The sequence below is a fragment of the Lynx canadensis genome, chromosome C1 (genome assembly GCF_007474595.2).
Source record: "Lynx canadensis isolate LIC74 chromosome C1, mLynCan4.pri.v2, whole genome shotgun sequence".
NCBI classification, from domain to species: Eukaryota; Metazoa; Chordata; class Mammalia; order Carnivora; family Felidae; genus Lynx; species Lynx canadensis.
In genome coordinates, this window is record NC_044310.1 from 31,085,779 (window position 1) to 31,104,840 (window position 19,062).

Sequence of the window (19,062 nt, forward strand, 5' to 3'; positions counted from 1 at the left end):
ATCAAGGATGGCTCCTAAATTTTTTCTTGAGTAATGAGGTGGTGATGGTGCATTTATTGAACTAGAAGTGCTAGATTGGGGGTGGGAGAAGGCAGGGATTAATTGGCTTGGAGGTGCGAAGTTGGAGGTGACGTTTAGATTTTTAAGGGGAGATTTCAGGTAGGCATAAGGAATTAGGGGTCTGCTGTTCAGGGGAGAAATGAAAGATGGAAATACAGATTTTCAGTCATCATTCATCATCACATAAATGGTATTTCAGGCCATGGGACTGAATGAGATCATTTAGAGGACAATTTCAGAAAGCAAAGGCTGAAGGTCAAACCCTTGAGTATTCCAACATTTGGAGGAGGAACAGAGGAACAGAGTTTTAGTAAAGGAAATACAGAAGTAGTCTGAGTGAAGTGGGAGAAACTAGCTTTTATGAGATGTCCTCGAAACCAAGATAAGGAAGTATTTTAATTGTGTTGAATGCTGTTGAGGTCAAATATAATGAGGACAGAATTGGAATTTAATTGGTAACTTGACAAGATCGGTTTTAGGAGAGTAGAGTCAAGAAGCTATTAGAGTGGACTGCAGAGAGAATTGGAGGTGAGAAGATGTAGACAGCAACAAGAGACAGCTCTTTAGAAAGATTTTTCTATGAAGGAAAGTTAGGAAATGGTGCAGTTGTTCAAATGGGCTATAGGTTAAGAAAGGATTTTTTTTGTTTTTTTGTTTTAATTTTTTGTTTTAATTTTTTTTTCAACGTTTATTTATTTTTGGGACAGAGAGAGACAGAGCATGAACGGGCGAGGGGCAGAGAGAGAGGGAGACACAGAATGGGAAACAGGCTCCAGGCTCTGAGCCATCAGCTCAGAGCCCGACGCGGGGCTCGAACTCACGGAGCGCGAGATCGTGACCTGGCTGAAGTCGGACGCCCAACCGACTGCGCCACCCAGGCGCCCCATGTTTTAATTTTTTTTTAACGTTTATTTATTTTTGAGACAGAGAGAGACAGAGCATGAACGGGGGAGGGTCAGAGAGAGAGACACACACAGAATCCGAAACAGGCTCCAGGCTCTGAGCAGTCAGCACAGAGCCCCACACGGGGCTTGAACTCACGGACCGCGAGATCGTGACCTGAGCCGAAGTTGGACGCTTAACCGACTGAGCCAGCCAGGCGCTCCAAGAAAGGATTTTTTTTTTTTTTTAAGATATAAAAAAACATTTTTATGACATTGAAAATGCCAATGAATACAGTGGCTACTAATATCAAGTGGGCTCTTAATGCTACCAAGCAGTAGTACTGTATTTCCTTAATCCATTCACTCTTCCACATTCTTTTTTTTTTCCCCCTTTAACGTTTATTTTTGAGAGAGAGAGGGCTCACAAGTGGGGGACAGGAGGGGCGGAGAGAGGGAGACACAGAAGCAGGCTCCAAGCTCCGAAGCTGTCAGCACAGAGCCCAACAGGGGACTCAAACCCGTGAACCATGAGATCATGACCTGAGCCAAAGTCAGACGCCAACCGATGAGCCACCCAGGTGCCCCCACTCTTCCACATTCCTAAATAACATTAGAATCTCAGATGCCATTGATTATAAGATACATAATTATTTCACATACTTTCAAAGAGAAAAAAACATGCTGCCAGTTAAACTATAGCATGCCATCATTTGTAAAATACCAGTTTTGCAGATGTTCAAATATGAAAAAAAGTGTATATTAGAATCAATGCCATACAGTATTACTTTTCTCTCCTCAAATCTCCAATACCTTCTCCCTTCCTTCACTTTCAGCTTCCTATTTAACTAAGAAAATACAAGCATTTAGAAGAAGATAGGCTCATTCTCCCACCACTAAATCTGTATCTCACCTGTACCTGTAAATTCTGTCTCCCTTTTTATTTCAATGGATGAATGGTCCACACTCACAACTGATCCTTCCACAGTGTACTGAATCCCATCCCTTTTCTCCAGAAGGACTTTTCTTCCTGCAACTATCCCATTTCTCCTGTATTCTCCCTCTACTGTATAATTTTAATTAGCATACATACTATAATTTCTTCCATCTTAAAAAAAATTCTGGACCCCAAATCTATATGCAACGACAGCTTTCTTTTTCTACTCATCTTAAAAAAGCCAAACTTCTTAAAGGTACTGCCTGTACTTGCTTTTCACACTTCCTCTCTTCCCACTCTTATCAAATTCCACTCATTCCGCTCTTATCAAATTCTTAAAAGATTTTATTGAAATTCTACCACTATGCCAAAATGGGATATTTCAACAGCCTCCACAATGCTAAATCCAATGGTCAATTCTTAGTGATCATCCTACTTGACTAATTAGCAGCATTTAATACTGCTGAATTATTCCCCACTTCTTGAAACATTTTCTTCCCTTGATTTTGCAGAATCAAACTCTTCTACTTTTACGTCTGTCTCACACCTTATCCCTTCTCAGTCTTCTTTGTTGGGTCCTCCGCTTCACCTCCTTTTTGGGACCTAAGCTAGTGCGTTGCTAAAAGAAACTGAACTAAGGGTAGATTATTGTCTTATAGTGCTGATTTAGATTTTCTAGTATTTAAAAATCCTGGTGTCTTGTATTTTTAAACGAAAATGATATACACACTTCCCTCTTATAAATGAGCTTGGCTGTCATCGAAGTCCCAGAGATACCAACCCAGGACTCTCCCTACAAAGAGGCAGAGGCCTCTGAAGCCTTCCGGAAACGAGCTCCACAGGCCTATGGGAAATGTAGTCCCCTAAGAAGAGCCTGCACCGCGGGGGGACTTGGGAACCTGGGCGGCAGTTACTTCCGCACACGCGCAGTGGGGCGGTAGCCGGTGTTCAGTAATCTTCCAACCTGCGCCGCGTGAAGGGGGAACGGGGTTTTCTCCCCGAGAGCCTGTGGGAGATCTCTGTAATCTGATCTTTTAGAACCAAAGATGGGAGTGTGGTGGTGAAAGACTGGTAGGTATGACTCTGCGGAGCTTGGGGACGTAAGGGAAGGGCGGGGAGAAAGATAGGCACCAGTTTATTGGCGTACCCAAAGGAAGGTAAAACTTCACAACCCCCACGTGCAGCGATTTAGTGTTTGGATGTGTGGGTCCTGTCCAATTCTGGAGTTCAGAGAAAGCAAGAGAAGCGGCTGACTGCCACTCAAGTGGGTTCCCGGATCCCGAGTAGGGATGGGGCAGGCTCAGTTTGTATTCCTGCCCTTGTAGGTAGAGATCACAGTGTAGGAATATGTGCTTCAGGCTTTACCTTTCCTGGTTACAAGAACATCGCTGGCCCTACCAGAGCCCGCAAAAGGCAATATCAAACCATTCCAAGGGATCTAGGGAGTATTTCTAGAGAAACTTGCCATGTTCTCAGTATATTCTCACAACAATTATCTGAAGTAAGTGTTCTCTCCATTTTGCATATGAATTAACTGAAGCTGAGAGAGAGGTTAAGTTACTTACTTGCTTATACTGACAATAAGTGGAAGAGCTGAGAGTCGAACCAGACGAGTTTTCACCGAATTTTATTCTGGCGTTTTGTTTGTTTGTTTTTGAGTATAGTTGACACGCAATCTTACATTAGTTTCTGCTGTACAACTTGGTGATTTGACAAGTTTTACCTTGTGCTATGATCGCCACAAGTGTAGTTAGGACCCTGCAAAAAAAAAAAAAAAAAGAGTTGTATTTATTCTCCTTTTGAAATATTTGAGCAATGAATGCAGAATAAATTTTGATTTGTAGTCTTTTTTTGTTGTTGTTAATAGTCATTGGTGAATTTGCAGATCTTCCAGTGAAGACTGTGTATATAAAGCTGTGAGTCCCTCTTGCATATTTTAGCCTTTCTATGGCCCCAACTTTGCTGGTTTAAATTCTTAAAAAACTATACTGGCTCATAGAAGATGGTGAATTTCCAAAGAAAGAGAGAGAGACAGATTTAGAATTTAAACTGAAGGCTCTGTCTTTAAAAAAAAAAAAAAAATTCCTGGATCCCTCAATCCAGCCTTTTCAAGAAAACCCAACCTAATTTGAGCTCTCTTATCCCAGCTTCAGAGCAGAGACCAGAGAGTCACAGGAAGGACTGACTTCCAGAGATATACTGAGTTTCAGAAACCAGGGTTTTAGTTAGTTTTTAGACTTATTATTTTTTTTCTTAGGATAAAATTTTGGGAAGAAAAAAATGTCACTAGTTCTAAGATTAACAACTTGCCATTAGATCAGTAGGACAAAAATGTACAACATACTTACCTAAATTTCATAGATTCATAACAGATCCACCAGTAGAGTTCAGCACTTATAAAATATGGACTTTCCTGACATCTCCTAGAATCGTCATTCTCTCACTAGGTGACATTTATTGAAGCTGCAATGTGAGTCTTTTCTAACTTTTCTTTTTTTTTTTTTGCGTGAGAGAGAGAACATGGGGGGAGGTGCAGGGAGAGGGATAGGGGGAGAGAGAGAGAGAGAGAGAGAGAGAATATCTTAAGCAGGTTCCATGCTCAGCACAGAGCCTGATGTGGGGCTCAATCTCACAACCCTGCGATCATGACCTGAGCCGAAATTAAGATTCAGACACTGGGCTAACTGAGCCACCCAAGCACCCCAAGAGTTCTTTTCTAATAGTGTTTCTTTTCTTTTCTACATTGCGTTTTGGTTTTTCATGTCTTTCTATTCTTTTTCCTATTTTTACTTTCATAGATCCGTGTTTAAGAGCTCCAGAAAATGATCAACTTCCAGGTAGGTATCCATTTATTGAGTAATTTAAAACTCTCAAAAATCTATATAAAAAGGACATGTATAGACATGTATAGGGAAAATATAGATTGAATAGATCAGGTCCAAAAGAAAATTTAGAAAATTGATCAGTTGATATCCATGTCACAGGGTCTGTACATAGTTGGAATAAATTTGAGCTGCATATGTGTACCCAGTCTTTATAGCAATCACAGAAAATGGATAGTCAACCAGTTAACGTATTGGTATTGTCCACAAAGATACAGGAAAACAATCCCTCGGAGAAGTAAAGATTTTCCTGATGCAGTTCTCTGAAGAAAATATCTTATAATGGGTTTTCATGGAGATAATGTTAGAAATAATATTCACAGGGGTGCCTAGGTGGCTCAGTTGGTTAAGCTCTGACTCTTGATTTCAGCTCAGGTCGTGATGTTGTGGTTCGTGGGTTCGAGCCTTATGTTGGGCTCTGCACTGCTGACACTCCACTGTAGGTGGAGCCTGCTTGGGATTCTGTCTCTCCCTTAATCTGCCCCTCTCCTGTTCGTGTTTGTTCTCTCTCTCTCAAATAAATAAACTTGGGGAAAAAAAGTTTAAAAAAAAGAGAAATAACATTCACAGCAACAACCCTGTGATAAATATAACATCACATTTTATATTATATAGCATGCTGTATTTCTTAAAATGTTTCCTAGAGTAAGCAAAGAGCTTAGTGCCAATAAGCAGCACTATGCGAACTCCGTTTGTAAGTTCAGGTACATATCTTTTTTAATATTCTTCTGGAACCATAAGTAAATCTTATATCTTTTCCAGAGTCTGCTAGTATTCTTGAGCATTTTCTCTTCTATGTGAATTTTATTTTATTTTACTATTTTTTAAAATGTTATTTATTTTTGAAAGAGAGAGAGAGTGAGCAGGGGAGGGGCAGAGAGAGAGGAGGGCAGAAGATCCAAAGCAGGCTCTGTGCTGACAGCAGCGCGCCCGATTCAGGGCTTGAATTCAAGAACCGGAAGATCATGACTTGAGCCAAAGTCAGATGCTCAACCAACTGAGCCACCTATGGGCCCTGTTCCATGTGGACTTTAGAATTAGCTTGTCAGGGTCTATAAAGGAGTATTTTAGGTATTTTTATTGTGATTGCAATATATGTTTCCATTAATTTGTAGAAAATTCATTAGTTTTCAATAATGTATTCTCTAATGTTTCATATAGGTCCTTCTTTACTTTTTTATAGGTTTGTTATTATAATTCTTATACATTTCTCGTATAAGAATTTCTTGTAATATTTATTCTTACGTATGGTTTAAGTTGCTGTTGAGAATAGGATGGATCTTTTTTCATTGTATTTTCTAATTGGTTATTTTGGTGTATAGGAAAGTATGCATTTATCTATTTGACTTTATGTCAACTTACAGAACTAATTTTTTTTAATTAAAAAAATTTTTTTTTAAATGTTGATTTACTTTTGAGAGACAGAGTGCAAGCAAGGGAGGGGCAGAGAGAGAGGGAGACACAGAATCTGAAGCAGGGTCCAGGCTCTGAGCTGTCCGCGTAGAGCCTGATGCGGGGCTCGAACTCACAAACTGCGAGATCATGACCTGAGCCGAAAGTCAGACACTCAACCAACTGAGCCACCCAGGCTCCCCCTGTTTCTTCTTTAAAAATTAAAAAAAAAATTTTTTTTAATGTTGCAGAACTCTTATTAAGTTCAAGATTTTTTTAGTTGATTATTAGGTTTTCTAGGTAGACAGTCATACACTCTTCAAATGGAGTTTGTTCCTTACTGCTCAATATGTATGTCTTCCTGTTTTTTCTTGTCTTATTGCAATGGACAGGGATTTTTGGGAACTATAATTTTTTAAAAATGTTTATTTGTTTTGAGAGAGTGTACATGTGTGAGCAGGGGAGGGCCAGAGAGAGAGAGAGGAAGAGAGAGAATCCCAGGCGGGCTCAGTGCCTCCATCACAGAGCCCAACCTGGGACTCAGTCTCACAAACTGTGAGATCATGACCTGAACTGAAATCAAGTTGGATGCTCAACTGACTGAGCCACCCAGGTGCCCCAGGAACTATAAATTGCTAGCCAGTATCTTTTTGTTCCAATTTTAATGGGAATGTTTCCAGTATTTTATTGTTTCCTCTTGTATTTTGATAAATAGTTTTGTTTTGTTTTCTTGTTTTTAATCAAGTTAAAGATTTTTAGCTTGTGAACATTGTTTTCATCAAGGGGAAACCTTTTTTCTTATATGTTTTTTAAAAATATGTGTTGGTTGGGGCACCTGGATAGCTCATTCAGTTGAGTGTCCAACTTCGGCTCAGGTCGTGATCTCATGGTTCCTGAGTTCAAGCCCCACATGAGGCTCACTGCTGTCAGATCCTCTGCCCCGCCCCTGCTTGCACTCTCTCAAAAATAAATAAAACATTTAAAAAATAAAAAAAATAGATTGATAAATAAATAAAATACCTGTTGGTAAAATAATGTTTTATCTTTAATATAGGAATTCAGAGAATTTCTAATATATTTCTCAATATTGAACTATCTGTGCATTCATGGGATAAATCCTACCTAGTCTTCTAACTTTTTAAAGGGCCAGATGGTAAATATTTTAGGCTTGAAGGCCGTACAGCCTCTGTGGCAACTACTCAATTTTAACTTTGCATCTGAAGCAAATGAGTGGGTATAAATATTCCAGTAACACTTTATTTACAGAAACATCAGGCCAGGGTATGGGTTGTAGTTTGCTGACCCCTGTTCTATATGGTTTTAACTATGTCTTTGTGGTAGACATGTAGCCACATGCCTTTTTAATTTCAGCTTAAGTTAGTTAAACATGATTTTAACATTACGGTTGAGAGGATATATTATGTAAAAATAAGGTCTTATATTCTATTTTATTATGGTCATGTGAGTCTGACATGTTAACCTTATAGCCCTTCTAACTTATGTATATTTGCTTTGTAGTATGTAATAGATTGTAAGATCTCTGAGACCAGTAACATTTTTATTCTTTTTTGTATCACTAATACAGTGTCTGGTAGGTCCTCATTAGACATTGGCTGAATGAATGAAGAACATATAAGCAATATTTTAAATAATTTTATTGAGACATAATCACATATTACAGATTGACCCATTTAAGATATATACAACTCAGTGGTTTTTAGTCTGTCCATGAATTGTAAAACCATCTCTACAATCTAATTTTAGAATATTTTCATTACCCTCAAAAGAAACCCCATATTGGCAGTCATTCCCTATTTGTCCTATCCCCTAGCTCTAATTTATTTTCTGTTTCTATGGATTTTCCTTTTCTGAACACTTTATGTAACTAAGACAATATAATATGTGATCTTTTTTGACTAGCTTCTTTCACCTAGTAACAGTATTTTCAAGGGTCATCAATGTTACACGTATGTCAAATAATATTGCATTATATGGATATACCTCATTTTGTTATTCCATCTATTCATCAGATGATGGATACCCATATTGTTTTCACTTTTGGCTATTAATGAATACTTCTCTATGAACATTTGTCTACAGGTTTTATATTTTTAGTTCTCTTAGGTATATATTTAGGAGGGGTTGCTGGGTAATATGGTTAATTCAATGTTTAACATTTTGAGGAACTGTAAAACTATTATCCATAGTTGTTGCACCATTTTACAACCCCACCAGCAGTGTATGACAGTTCCAGTTTCTCTACATCCTTGTCACCACTTGTCATTGTCTGTCTTTGATTTTAACAACCCTTGTGGGTGTGAGGCAATATCTCATTGTGGCTTTGATTTCTATTTACTAATGATGTTGAGCATCTTTTCATGTGCTTCATGCTCATATGAGTGTCTATGTCTTTGGAGAAAATCTGTTCAAATCCTTTGTCCATTTTTAAATTGGGTTGTCTTTTTACTGTTGTATTGTAAGAGTTCTTTTTATATCCTAGGCACACATTTCTTACCAAAATATATGATTTACATGTATTTCATCCCATTCTGTGGGTTGTCTTTTCACTTTCTTGATGGTGTCCTTTGAAGCACATATTTTAAATTTTAATGATTTCCATTTTATCTATTTTTTTCTTTTGTCACTTACACTTTTCCTTTCATATCTAAGAAACCATGGCCTAATCCAAGCTCATGAAGATTTACTCCAATGTTTTCTTCTAAGAATTTTATAATTTTAGTTCTTACATTTACGTCTTTGATCCATTTTTAGTTCATTTAAAAAATTTTTTTTTAAATGTTTATTTATTTTTGACAGAGGGACAGAGCGTGAGCTGGGGAGGGGCAGAGAAAGAGGGAGACACAGAATCCGAAGCAGGCTCCAGGCTCTGAGCTGTCAGCACAGAGCCCGACGCGGGGCTCGAACTCACAGACTGTGAGATCATGACCTGAGCTGAAGTCAGACACTCAATGACTGAGCCACCCGGGTGCCCCCATTTTTAGTTCATTTTTATATATGATGTGAGGTGTTCATGTACGTTTAAGGAGGTCCAGCTTCATTCTTTCGCATGTGGATATCTGGTCCCAACACCACTTATTAAAGAGACTAATCTTTACTCGATTTAATTGTCCCGACACTAGTGAATATTTTTAATGTGATTTTTGTTTCTATCACAAAGTATATTTCTGGGTCAAGCATACAGTAGTTATCATATATAACTTTATGAAAACTTAACAATGAATATATGATCATAAGAGGCTGCGATGATTCTCCTGCAAGTTCCCAAATAATGTACACTTTGTTTTATTTTTTTTTTTATTTTTTTTTTATTTTTTTTTTAATTTTTTTTTCAACGTTTATTTATTTTTGGGACAGAGAGAGACAGAGCACGAATGGGGGAGGGGCAGAGAGAGAGGGAGACACAGAACCGGAAACAGGCTCCAGGCTCTGAGCCATCAGCCCAGAGCCCGACGCGGGGCTCGAACTCACGGACCGCGAGATCGTGACCTGGCTGAAGTTGGACGCTTAACCGACTGCGCCACCCAGGCGCCCCTTGTTTTATTTTTTTTTAACATAACTTGTTGTCAAATTGGCTTACATACAACACCCAGTTCTCATCCCAACAAGTGCCCTCCTCAATGCCCATCACCCATTTTCCCCTCTCCCCAATGCCCCCATCCACCCTCAGTTTGTTCTTTGTATATAAGAGTCTCTTGTGGTTTGCCTTCCTCCCTCTCTGTTTGTAACTATTTTTTCCCCTTCCCTTCCCTCATGGTCTTCTGTTAAGTTTCTCAAGATCTACATATGAGTGAAAACATGATATCTTCCTTTTCTGACTGACTTATTTTACTTAGCTTAATACCTTCCAGTTCCATCCACATTGCTGCAAATGGCATGATTTCGTTCTTTCTCATTGCCAAGTAGTATTCCATTGTATATATAAACCATGGCTTCTTTATCCATTCATCAGTTGATGGACACTTAGGCTCTTTCCATAATTTGGCTACTGTTGAAAGTGCTGCTATAAACATTGGGTTACATGTGCCCCTATGTATCAGCACTCCTGTATCCCTTGGGTAAATTCCTAATGGTGCTATTGCTGGGTCATAAGGTAGTTCTATTTTTAATTTTTTGAGGAACCTCCACACTGTTTTCCAGAGCAGCTGCACCAGTTTGCATTCCCACCAACAGATAATGCACACTTTAGTTTGAAGATCAATGTTCCGTTAACAGGGATCGGTGACATTCCAGGATGTGGCTGTGGACTTCACCCCAGAAGAGTGGCAGCTGCTGGACTGTGATCAGAGAACCTTGTATTGGGATGTGATGCTGGAGAACTTTAGAAACCTCACCGCAGTGGGTAAGGACAGTGGGTGGTAACTAACTCTTCACTGTAACTGAGCATGTACTCATAGTGCCCTTCCTTTGGGACGTGTGGACATTCTAAAGCATTACAGAGTTTGGCCCTGAATGTCAGTGGTCACAGACTCTTGATCCCCTTTGAGATGAAGCATAAACAGAGGATGTGTGTTTATGCTTCCACCTTCCAAATGGCGGAGAAAGGTCTTTTTTGTTCTAAAGTCTGTCATCCTTTCCAGGCTCTGAGATTCAAGGAGGCAGACCTGAATTGTGAGGTAGTTGTTTCTGTCTAGCACTTTATCTCCAGTTCTGTGTTGCTTCCCACGAACAGGGGGTCCAGTTACCAAAACAAAAGTGATCTTCAAGGAGGAGCAAGGACAGGAGTCATGGATGGTGGAGGGGGAGAACCCATGTTGGCGCTATCCAGGTGAGTGAGAGAAAGCTAGGCAGATGGGAGTCTTTGGAATTGAGATTCCAGTTGGTCAGTGAGGGACAGGTACCTTTGAAGCACCTCTTAAAAGCCACACACCTTTGGAAGTGACTGGATATGCTTGACCTACCATTCATTGTCAGATCCGCAGATGACACCTTCACTCACTGTGCCCACATAGCTGTTTTTTGTCTTTGCTCAGCTCTTGTATGGAGGGATGTCCCTTTCCTCTCTGCCCAGGCTCCCTATGCTTCCTGTTTTATGTAGGTCCTTGCTTTGTTCTCTTAATTCCCCAAGTCCTCATTCTTCTTTTTTCCTCATCATGATCATAGATTGGGGTGCCTGGGTGGCTTAGTCAGTTAACCAACCGATTCTTGATCTCAGGTCAGGTCTTGATCTCAGGGTCGTGAGTTCAAGCCTCACATTGGGCTCCACACTGGGCATGGAGCCTACTTTGTAAAACAAAACAAAACTAAAAAATGATCCCAGATCTTTTTTTATACATCTAATTCTTTTTTTTTTTTTTTTTTTTTTTTTTTTTTTTTTTTTGTTTTTTAACGTTTATTCATTTTTTTTTAATTTTTTTTAACGTTTATTTATTTTTGAGACAGAGAGAGACAGAGCATGAATGGGGGAGGGTCAGAGAGAGGGAGACACAGAATCCAAAACAGGCTCCAGGCTCTGAGCTGTCAGCACAGAGCCTGACACGGGGCTCGACCTCACGGACCGCGAGATCATGACCTGAGCCGAAGTCGGACGCTTAACCGACTGAGCCACCCAGGTGCCCCACGTTTATTCATTTTTGAGAGGCAGAGAGAGGCAGAGCATGAGCGGGGAAGGGGCAGAGAGAGAGGGAGACACAGAATCTGAAGCAGGCTCCAGGCTCTGAGCTGTCAGCATAGAGCCCAACACGGGGCTCGAACTCATGAGCTGTGAGATCATGACCTGAGCCAAAGTCAGAAGCTCAGCTGACTGAGCCACCCAGGCGCCCCTATACATTTAATTCTTATACTGTAGTCAGATCATGTAGATTTGAAGTCTTACTCCACCAGTCACTGTCTAACCTAATTATTTTGTAGCACAACGTTATTTATAAAACAGGGATAATATTAATCCTCACTTCAGGTTTCTTTTAAAGATTATGTGAGTTAACACATGCAAACCCATTCAAGTAGTTGGCAGATAGTAAGAGTTCAGTATATGTTGGCTATTTTTATTTTTATTTTTTTTGTTTAATTTTTTAAAGAGATTTTTATTTTAAAACTTATAGGAACATTATGCTCTAATTATTCCTCTTTTCAAAAAAAAACCCCCAAAACCTTTTCTTATAGCATATGCCCCATCTCTGTACCCCACCTTGCTCATCTTTCATCTCACTGCTGACTTGGGGTATCTACCTTATAGTGCATCTGTCTGCTTCACTTGGTGATACTGATGTCATTTGGAAATTCTCCAACTTCATTTGAGTTGGTTCCTCGCTAATCTGCCCTCACCCTCACTTCCTGCTTATCCACCTTTGTTTCTTGCCTTCGTGTCTCTCTCCAGAACTTCTCCCACAGTAACTCCTTCAGAAACTGCATCCCTCTGAAGAACTCGCATGATTTTCTTTGTGCTATCTGTGCCTCTCCAACTTCCCATTCCCATAATTTTCCCCACCTGGTTTAATCTCTGTTTTTTCATAGTAACAAATATTTAATATGCTTCAACCTTCACCTTTCTCTTTAAATTATAATCAAGGATAATGACTGGCCTGCTGCTTTGCAGTCTCTGAATCACTGTGGTAAACAACTTAGCTTTTCTGTGTCACGAGTGTTTCCTTAAATACCGTTAGACTTATTACCGGTGATTTCAATTATTAGGTTATCCAAGACTGATTTAAAATAAAATTTTCTTTTTCCACAGAGCCCGTAAAAGAAGTATGTTTCAAATGATTAAGACACCAATTAAGTGTATTTTACATTCCTGGGACCCCAACTTCTAATACAAACCAAGTGAATTTTAACTCCTGCTATGGTGTCTAGGCCATTCATGATTCTACATTGCCAATTCTGTTCTATTTTCTGTTTTATATTAGATGTTCCTGCAAGATTTATCCAAATCATTTCATTTTCTGAGTCACTCTTCTGGCAAATTAGCAGGAGTTATTCCTTTATAACCTTTATTAAGTGACACTTAAATGGCTTTTAAGGTCTCTTTAATGTGATCCCATTCTGTTTATCTGGAATGGTCCATCTTTTCCCTATTCCATGGCAGTTGGGCTCTTTAGTGAACTTTGTACACGATTTTCTTCTGTGTGTCAGTTCTTTTGATACTGGTGTGCTCTAAAACCAGCATGCTACTAAGTCTGAATTCAGTGTTCTCCTCTTTCATGATAACTCCAGCCTATGTTAATCTCTACCTTCTTTGAAGCTCCGTCCCAGCTCTACTATGGCTCTTTCATGAAAACTTGACATATATTCTTTTAGACTTTTTTAAAACTTTATTTATTTATTTATTATTATTTTTTAAAATTTACATCCAAGTTAGCATATAGTGCAATAATGATTTCAGGAGTAGATTCCAGTGATTCATCCCCTGTGTATAACACCCAGTGCGCATCCCAACAAGTGTGTGTCTTAATGCCCCTTGCCCATTTAGCCCATTCCCCCACCTACAACCCCTCCAGCAGCCCTCAGTTTGTTCTCTGTATTTAAGAGTCTCTGATGTTTTGACCCCTCCCTGTTTTTATATTATTTTTGCTTCCCTTCCCTTATGTTCATCTGTTCTGTGTCTTAAAGTCCTCATATGAGTGAAGTCGTATGATACTTGTCTTTCTCTGACTAATTTCGCTTAACATAATACCCTCTAGTTCCATCCACATAGTTGCAAATGGCAAGATTTCATTCTTTTTGATTGCTGAGTAATACTTCATTGTATATATATACCACATCTTTATCCATTCATCTGTCCATGGACATTTGGGCCTTTTCCATACTTTGGTTATTGTCAATAGCACTGCTGTAAACATTGGGGTGTATGTGCCGCCTTTGAAACAGCACACCTGTATCCCTTGGCTAAATACTTAGTAGTGTAACTGCTGGGTCGTAGGGTAGTTCTATTTTTAATTTTTTAAAGAACCTCCATACTATTTTCCAGGGTGTCTGCACCAGTTTAAAACCCTGTATACTCATGGGGCACCTGGGTGGCTCAATTGGTTACGTGTCCAACTTCGGCTCAGGTCATGATCTCACGGTTCGTGGGTTCAAGCCCCGCGTTGGGCTCGGTGCTGACAGCTCAGAGCCTGGAGCCTGCTTTGGATTCTGTGTCTCCCTCTCTCTTTTGGACTTCTCCTGCTCGTGCTCTCTCTGTCTCTCAACAATAAATAAATGTTAAAAAAAAATTTTTTTTAAACCCTGTGTGCTCTTAAGACATCTTTTCTCATGATAATGCCCTTAAGAGAAAGTCCTATATCATTTTTTGTTTTTATACCATTGCTGAGCTCACACTGGATATTTAACGAACATTTCATTAATTTACTGTTGTAAAGTCAGGCACTGTGGGATGCTTCTTATTCTTTCAGTGAGGCTTTTTTTTACGTTTCCTGAGGAGGATTCAAAGAAAGCAAAAAAACCCATTACCATTTGCCAAGGTGTGAAAATTGTAGTTGAGAGGCAAAACAGCCATATCAGATATTTTAAAATTTTATGAGTGTGGAAGATTTGTTGGATGTACAATAACATTGCAGTTTTTTTCTAGCTAATTGTCAGAATGAGTGGTTTCGGGCAGCAGTGGGACTGTCCTGGAGGTTCAGAGAAAATGGAGCTTAAAGTTAAAGTACGCAAAAGATGAGAGGAGTCATTTTTTGAGATTATGGAACAATGGCTCCTCCCTAAAGAATATGTAAGTACTAAATAGGGTGAGGGTGATGAGGTAGAGCAAGTTAAGTTGGGAAAGGAACATGAGCAAAATATTGTAATTATTTAGAGTCTAGAATTCTTGGAACAGAAGGTATTTGTTCAGGACTAGAAAAATGCGTGCTTAGATACCATGAATGAATTCATTATAATGTATAGTTTTGTTCACCAGGCTGATTGCCCTGGATATTTCAGTTGGTTACTATTAGTTGAGGGAACCCAGGACGCTGCTTCCCATTAGTTGAAGCAGCGAGGAAAGAAGACAGGAACTTCACTCTGCATAAAGAAATGTGTACCGAAGGGGTGCCTGGGTGGCTTAGTCGGTTGAGTGTCCGACTTCAGCTCAGGTCATGATCTCTCTGCTGGTGAGTTCGAGCCCCACATCGGGCTCTGTGCTGACAGCTCGAAGCCCGGAGCCTGCTTCGGATTCTGTCTCCCTCTCTCTCTGCCCCTCCCCCGCTCACACTCTGTCTCTCTCTGTCTCTCAAAAATGAATAAATGTTAAGAAAATTAAAAAAAAAAATGTGTACCGGTGGCTATAGCCCACTGCTTGGCGCAGCTCCACAGAGAAGAAAGCGTGAGGTTAAAAGCTGGGGTGTTGTACTAACACTCCACAAGGAGAGAAATTCAGGAGGGGGATATAACCCCTTCTCCCTCTTTTTTTAAGTTTATTTATTTAAGCAGTTTCTACACACAATATGAGGCTCAAACTCATGACCCCAAGATCAAGAGCCATGTGCTCCTCCAATTGAGCCAGTCAGGCACCCTCCCCCCTTTTTTAGTGGAGAGATCGACTGGAGATTTGTAGTGTCTTGAGGATAGGAATGAAAAAATGTAACTTCAGGATAAAGTGACTTCAGCTTTCTAAGGACTAGGTTGTTGGGTAGATTGAAAGAAAATGTAAAAACTGTACTTGTCAAATACAAATACAACAAATAGTTGTCATATATAGAAACCCAACCAGAATAAAAGCAATAGCAAGCAGACAGAATCTGTGCCTGGGCTTCCAAGGACACAGGAGAATGAATCCCAGCTGTTGTAGATTGGTGTCCTCTGCAGACATGTCTCACCTGTGATTTGGATGGAGTTAGAGGACTGGAGATGTAAGAATGTTCTTGAAGGTAACTGCCATTGTGCCAGGTGATTAAGAGGAGAAAGAGATGTGAATGAGGGAAACGGGGAGCTGTCCTACCAGGGTAATCTAGGACCGGGGTGGTGGGGACTCTGATTCTGATCTGCTGCCTCCAGATCTGGTTTTTCCTCTGATATTTTCCCTTAACTCCAGAGTCTCTTGTTCCTCTGGTCACTCATCCATTGGTAGATCCCTGCAATAGGTCTCCATTCTGTGAGATAACCATGCATCAATGTTGAGCAACCTTTTGACTTCCTTTGTGCCCTACTCACTGTAACTTGTGCCTATTTAACTGTCTTTCCATAGGTCACAAGATAAGCCATCTGTTCTCATTATTGTCATTCATCTGCTCCCATTTCCTCTTCAGCAGTTTTATTCTTAAAGCTCAAGAGCAAGGCAAATACAGGATTGATTTCAGAATTAGATACTAGATTTGAAATCATGTTTCTTTCAATAACTGTTGATGGAAAAAATTAACGAGGCATGTCTTATTGTACTCCTTTTTAGAAGCTGATTGGCTACTTGTTGATGAATCAGAGAAGAACCAAGAAAGCAAAGACAATTTTTTGAATTCAGTTTTGTTCACCTTCAATAAAATTCTGACTATGGAGAGACTCCATGGTTATAACATGAGCACAAGCCTTAATCCTACAAGAAAAAAACCATATGAATGTAAATCATATGGGAAGAGTGTGCAGTCTACTTTAGATTTACTTAATTATAATACATACTATACTGGAGAAAACTCTTATGAATGCACTCAATGTGGGAAAACCTTCAAAAAGAAGTTTCATTTCATTAGACATGAAAAAAATCATACAAGAAAAAAGCCCTTTGAATGCAACGACTGTGGGAAAGCCTATAGCAGGAAGTCTCACCTTACATCTCATCAGAAAATCCATAATGGAGAGGGAGCCTTTGTGTGCAGTGATTGTGGGAAAGCATTTATGTACAGAGCACAACTGGTGGTCCACCAGAGACTTCACACTGGAGAGAAGCCTTATGAATGCCATCAGTGTGGGAAGTCATTCACTTGGAACTCTTCCTTTACCCAACATGTGAAATCTCATACACTCGAAAACTCGTTTGAATGTAAAGAATGTGGGAAAACCTTCAGGTATAGCTCATCCCTTTATAAACATTCTAGATTTCATACAGGAGAGAAACCCTACCGATGTATTGTATGTGGCAAAGCCTTTGGTAACACATCTGTGCTTGTTACGCATCAAAGAATTCATACAGGAGAGAAACCATATGGGTGTATTGAATGTGGCAAAGCCTTCATCAAGAAGTCACATCTCCTTAGACATCAGATAACTCATACAGGAGAAAAGCCCTATCAATGTAACAAATGTGGGAAAGCTTTTTCCCAGAAGTCAAATCTTATTGTACATCAGAAAACTCATACATAATATTCATGCTGTGAATATGACAAAGCCTTAAATATTAGATAAATCTTATTAAATCGAAAATTCATGGTGAAGAGAAATCCACCAATTTGGATTTGGCAAAGTAGATTCCCATAAAAAAATAATGCCAGTCATGTTCTGAAAGTGATAATAAAGTGTTAAAAAGATCACAGAAAACATTGATTTATAAATAATAGAGCATGGAGCTTAAAAAGTAGCATAAAATAATGAAGGAATTAGTGAAAACTACATTTACCTTCTCTGATTTTTATTTTTATAACAAATTATCAAATATGCAAGTGTGAGTATAAAATGTTTACGTATTAAATTATATCTGTTAAGAGTGAAGCACATATCATTTTTTCTTCCAATCCTAAAAACCTGCAAGTGAAAAAATGTGGTTTAATACGAAGTATGAATTTCAGTAATATTTTCATCCATTTGCTGGCACTTTTAATGGGCAAGGCAGTGTTACTGAATCTCAGTCTCCTCTTTAATTATAAAACTTGTTAAAAAGATGTTTTCCTGTGTATGTAAGCAGCAGAACAAACAATATACCAATTGAGAGGGGAAAAGCATTTGTATTCTGTATTACGGTAAGCATTCAGTTGAAAATAAGTTTGTAAATAAAACATTTGCCCTTCACACATTCCTGTTCTTTTTCACTGGTGTATCTACATAAGGTGTAAGCACAGCTCAAGTAATGTTTAACTGAGGTACCATCTGTATTTGATTTTAATAGACTAGGGTGTCCTGATACTTTGCACTTTGGGGGAGTGAGTTTTTGTGTCTGTTTTTGTTTTCTTGTAAGAAATTGAGACAGGCTTAGCTCTTAGGGGTGCCTGGAGTTGTCCTTGTGACAGCATAGGCGGCGTTAAGTTGCAGAGAGCATGTCCCTCCTTAGCAACTTCACTTTGGAATGTGATATTATGTAAGTTATGCATAGTCCCTTAAAAGGATGAACCACCCATTATTTAAGCTGGAGTTTTTAATTGCTGTCCACAGTATTCCTTGATAATGTCAAAAAACCTTTATGCCTTTTCCTGAGTAGTGACAAAACAACCTGAACCTAAATTTGGAAATCAAGCCTTTTCAAATTTAAGCTGAGTTATAACTGTTATATTGTTTTTCTTTCATTAGCCATTTTTTGAAGAGTAACATTGAGTAATGATTGTGAGAGAGTGCTTTTTTGAACAAGCACACAAGAACTTACGGAACTAAGTTAAATCTTGTCTACTGACAAGAATTCTTCGCTTGACCAAACTTTTATCAGTCGCCTGCACCTTCTCCTAGGCCTTCTCTTCTGTGCACTTCCCTGTAAAATGGTTTTAGCAAGAATCGCATGGAGTCAGTTTAACCAGCACTCCCTACCCTTGGTATTTGATCAGATTCCTCATCCTCTACCATCCATCACCCTGGCCTGTCTTCAGCAACAGTCGCGTTTGTTAGGTCGATTTAGCCAGAATCCTCCTTACCTCTGATTTTCCACCCATTGATTCCCACCTTGCTCCTTTGTTATAAATTCCCACTTGCCCATGCTGTATTCAGAGTTAAGACCAATCTCTCTACCCAATTGAAATCTCAATACAGTGGTCCTTATACCTATTGCAATGGTCCTGTCTTGCCATCTTTAACAAGTGACCTTGAATATCTTCTTTCTTTTTTTAATTTTTATTTTCGAGAAAGC

At 39.2% G+C, this 19,062-nt stretch overlaps 1 protein-coding gene across 2 annotated transcripts; it reads left to right on the forward strand.

Annotated features, from left to right (window-relative positions):
• Positions 1-2,790: 2,790 nt before the first annotated feature.
• Positions 2,791-18,024, forward strand: ZNF684 (zinc finger protein 684). 2 transcript variants are annotated; one of them, XM_030326371.2, is made up of 5 exons: positions 2,791-2,949; positions 4,677-4,715; positions 10,386-10,512; positions 10,843-10,938; positions 16,474-18,024. In XM_030326371.2, the coding sequence occupies exons 2-5, from the start codon at positions 4,701-4,703 to the stop codon at positions 17,376-17,378; spliced, it is 1,143 nt and encodes a 380-aa protein (XP_030182231.1). In that variant the 5' UTR covers positions 2,791-2,949; positions 4,677-4,700; the 3' UTR covers positions 17,379-18,024. The 2 variants fall into 2 exon arrangements, with proteins under 2 accessions (XP_030182231.1, XP_030182233.1); XM_030326373.1 differs by having other exon boundaries at positions 2,823-2,949; positions 4,690-4,715.
• Positions 18,025-19,062: the final 1,038 nt, after the last annotated feature.

Excerpts from the sequence above, each read along its gene's own strand:
- ZNF684 (XM_030326371.2), top strand. Across the intron at positions 10,513-10,842 it reads TAGAAACCTCACCGCAGTGG|GGGGTCCAGTTACCAAAACA; the intron begins GTAAGGACAGTG and ends TCCCACGAACAG. Across the intron at positions 10,939-16,473 it reads CCCATGTTGGCGCTATCCAG|AAGCTGATTGGCTACTTGTT; the intron begins GTGAGTGAGAGA and ends ACTCCTTTTTAG.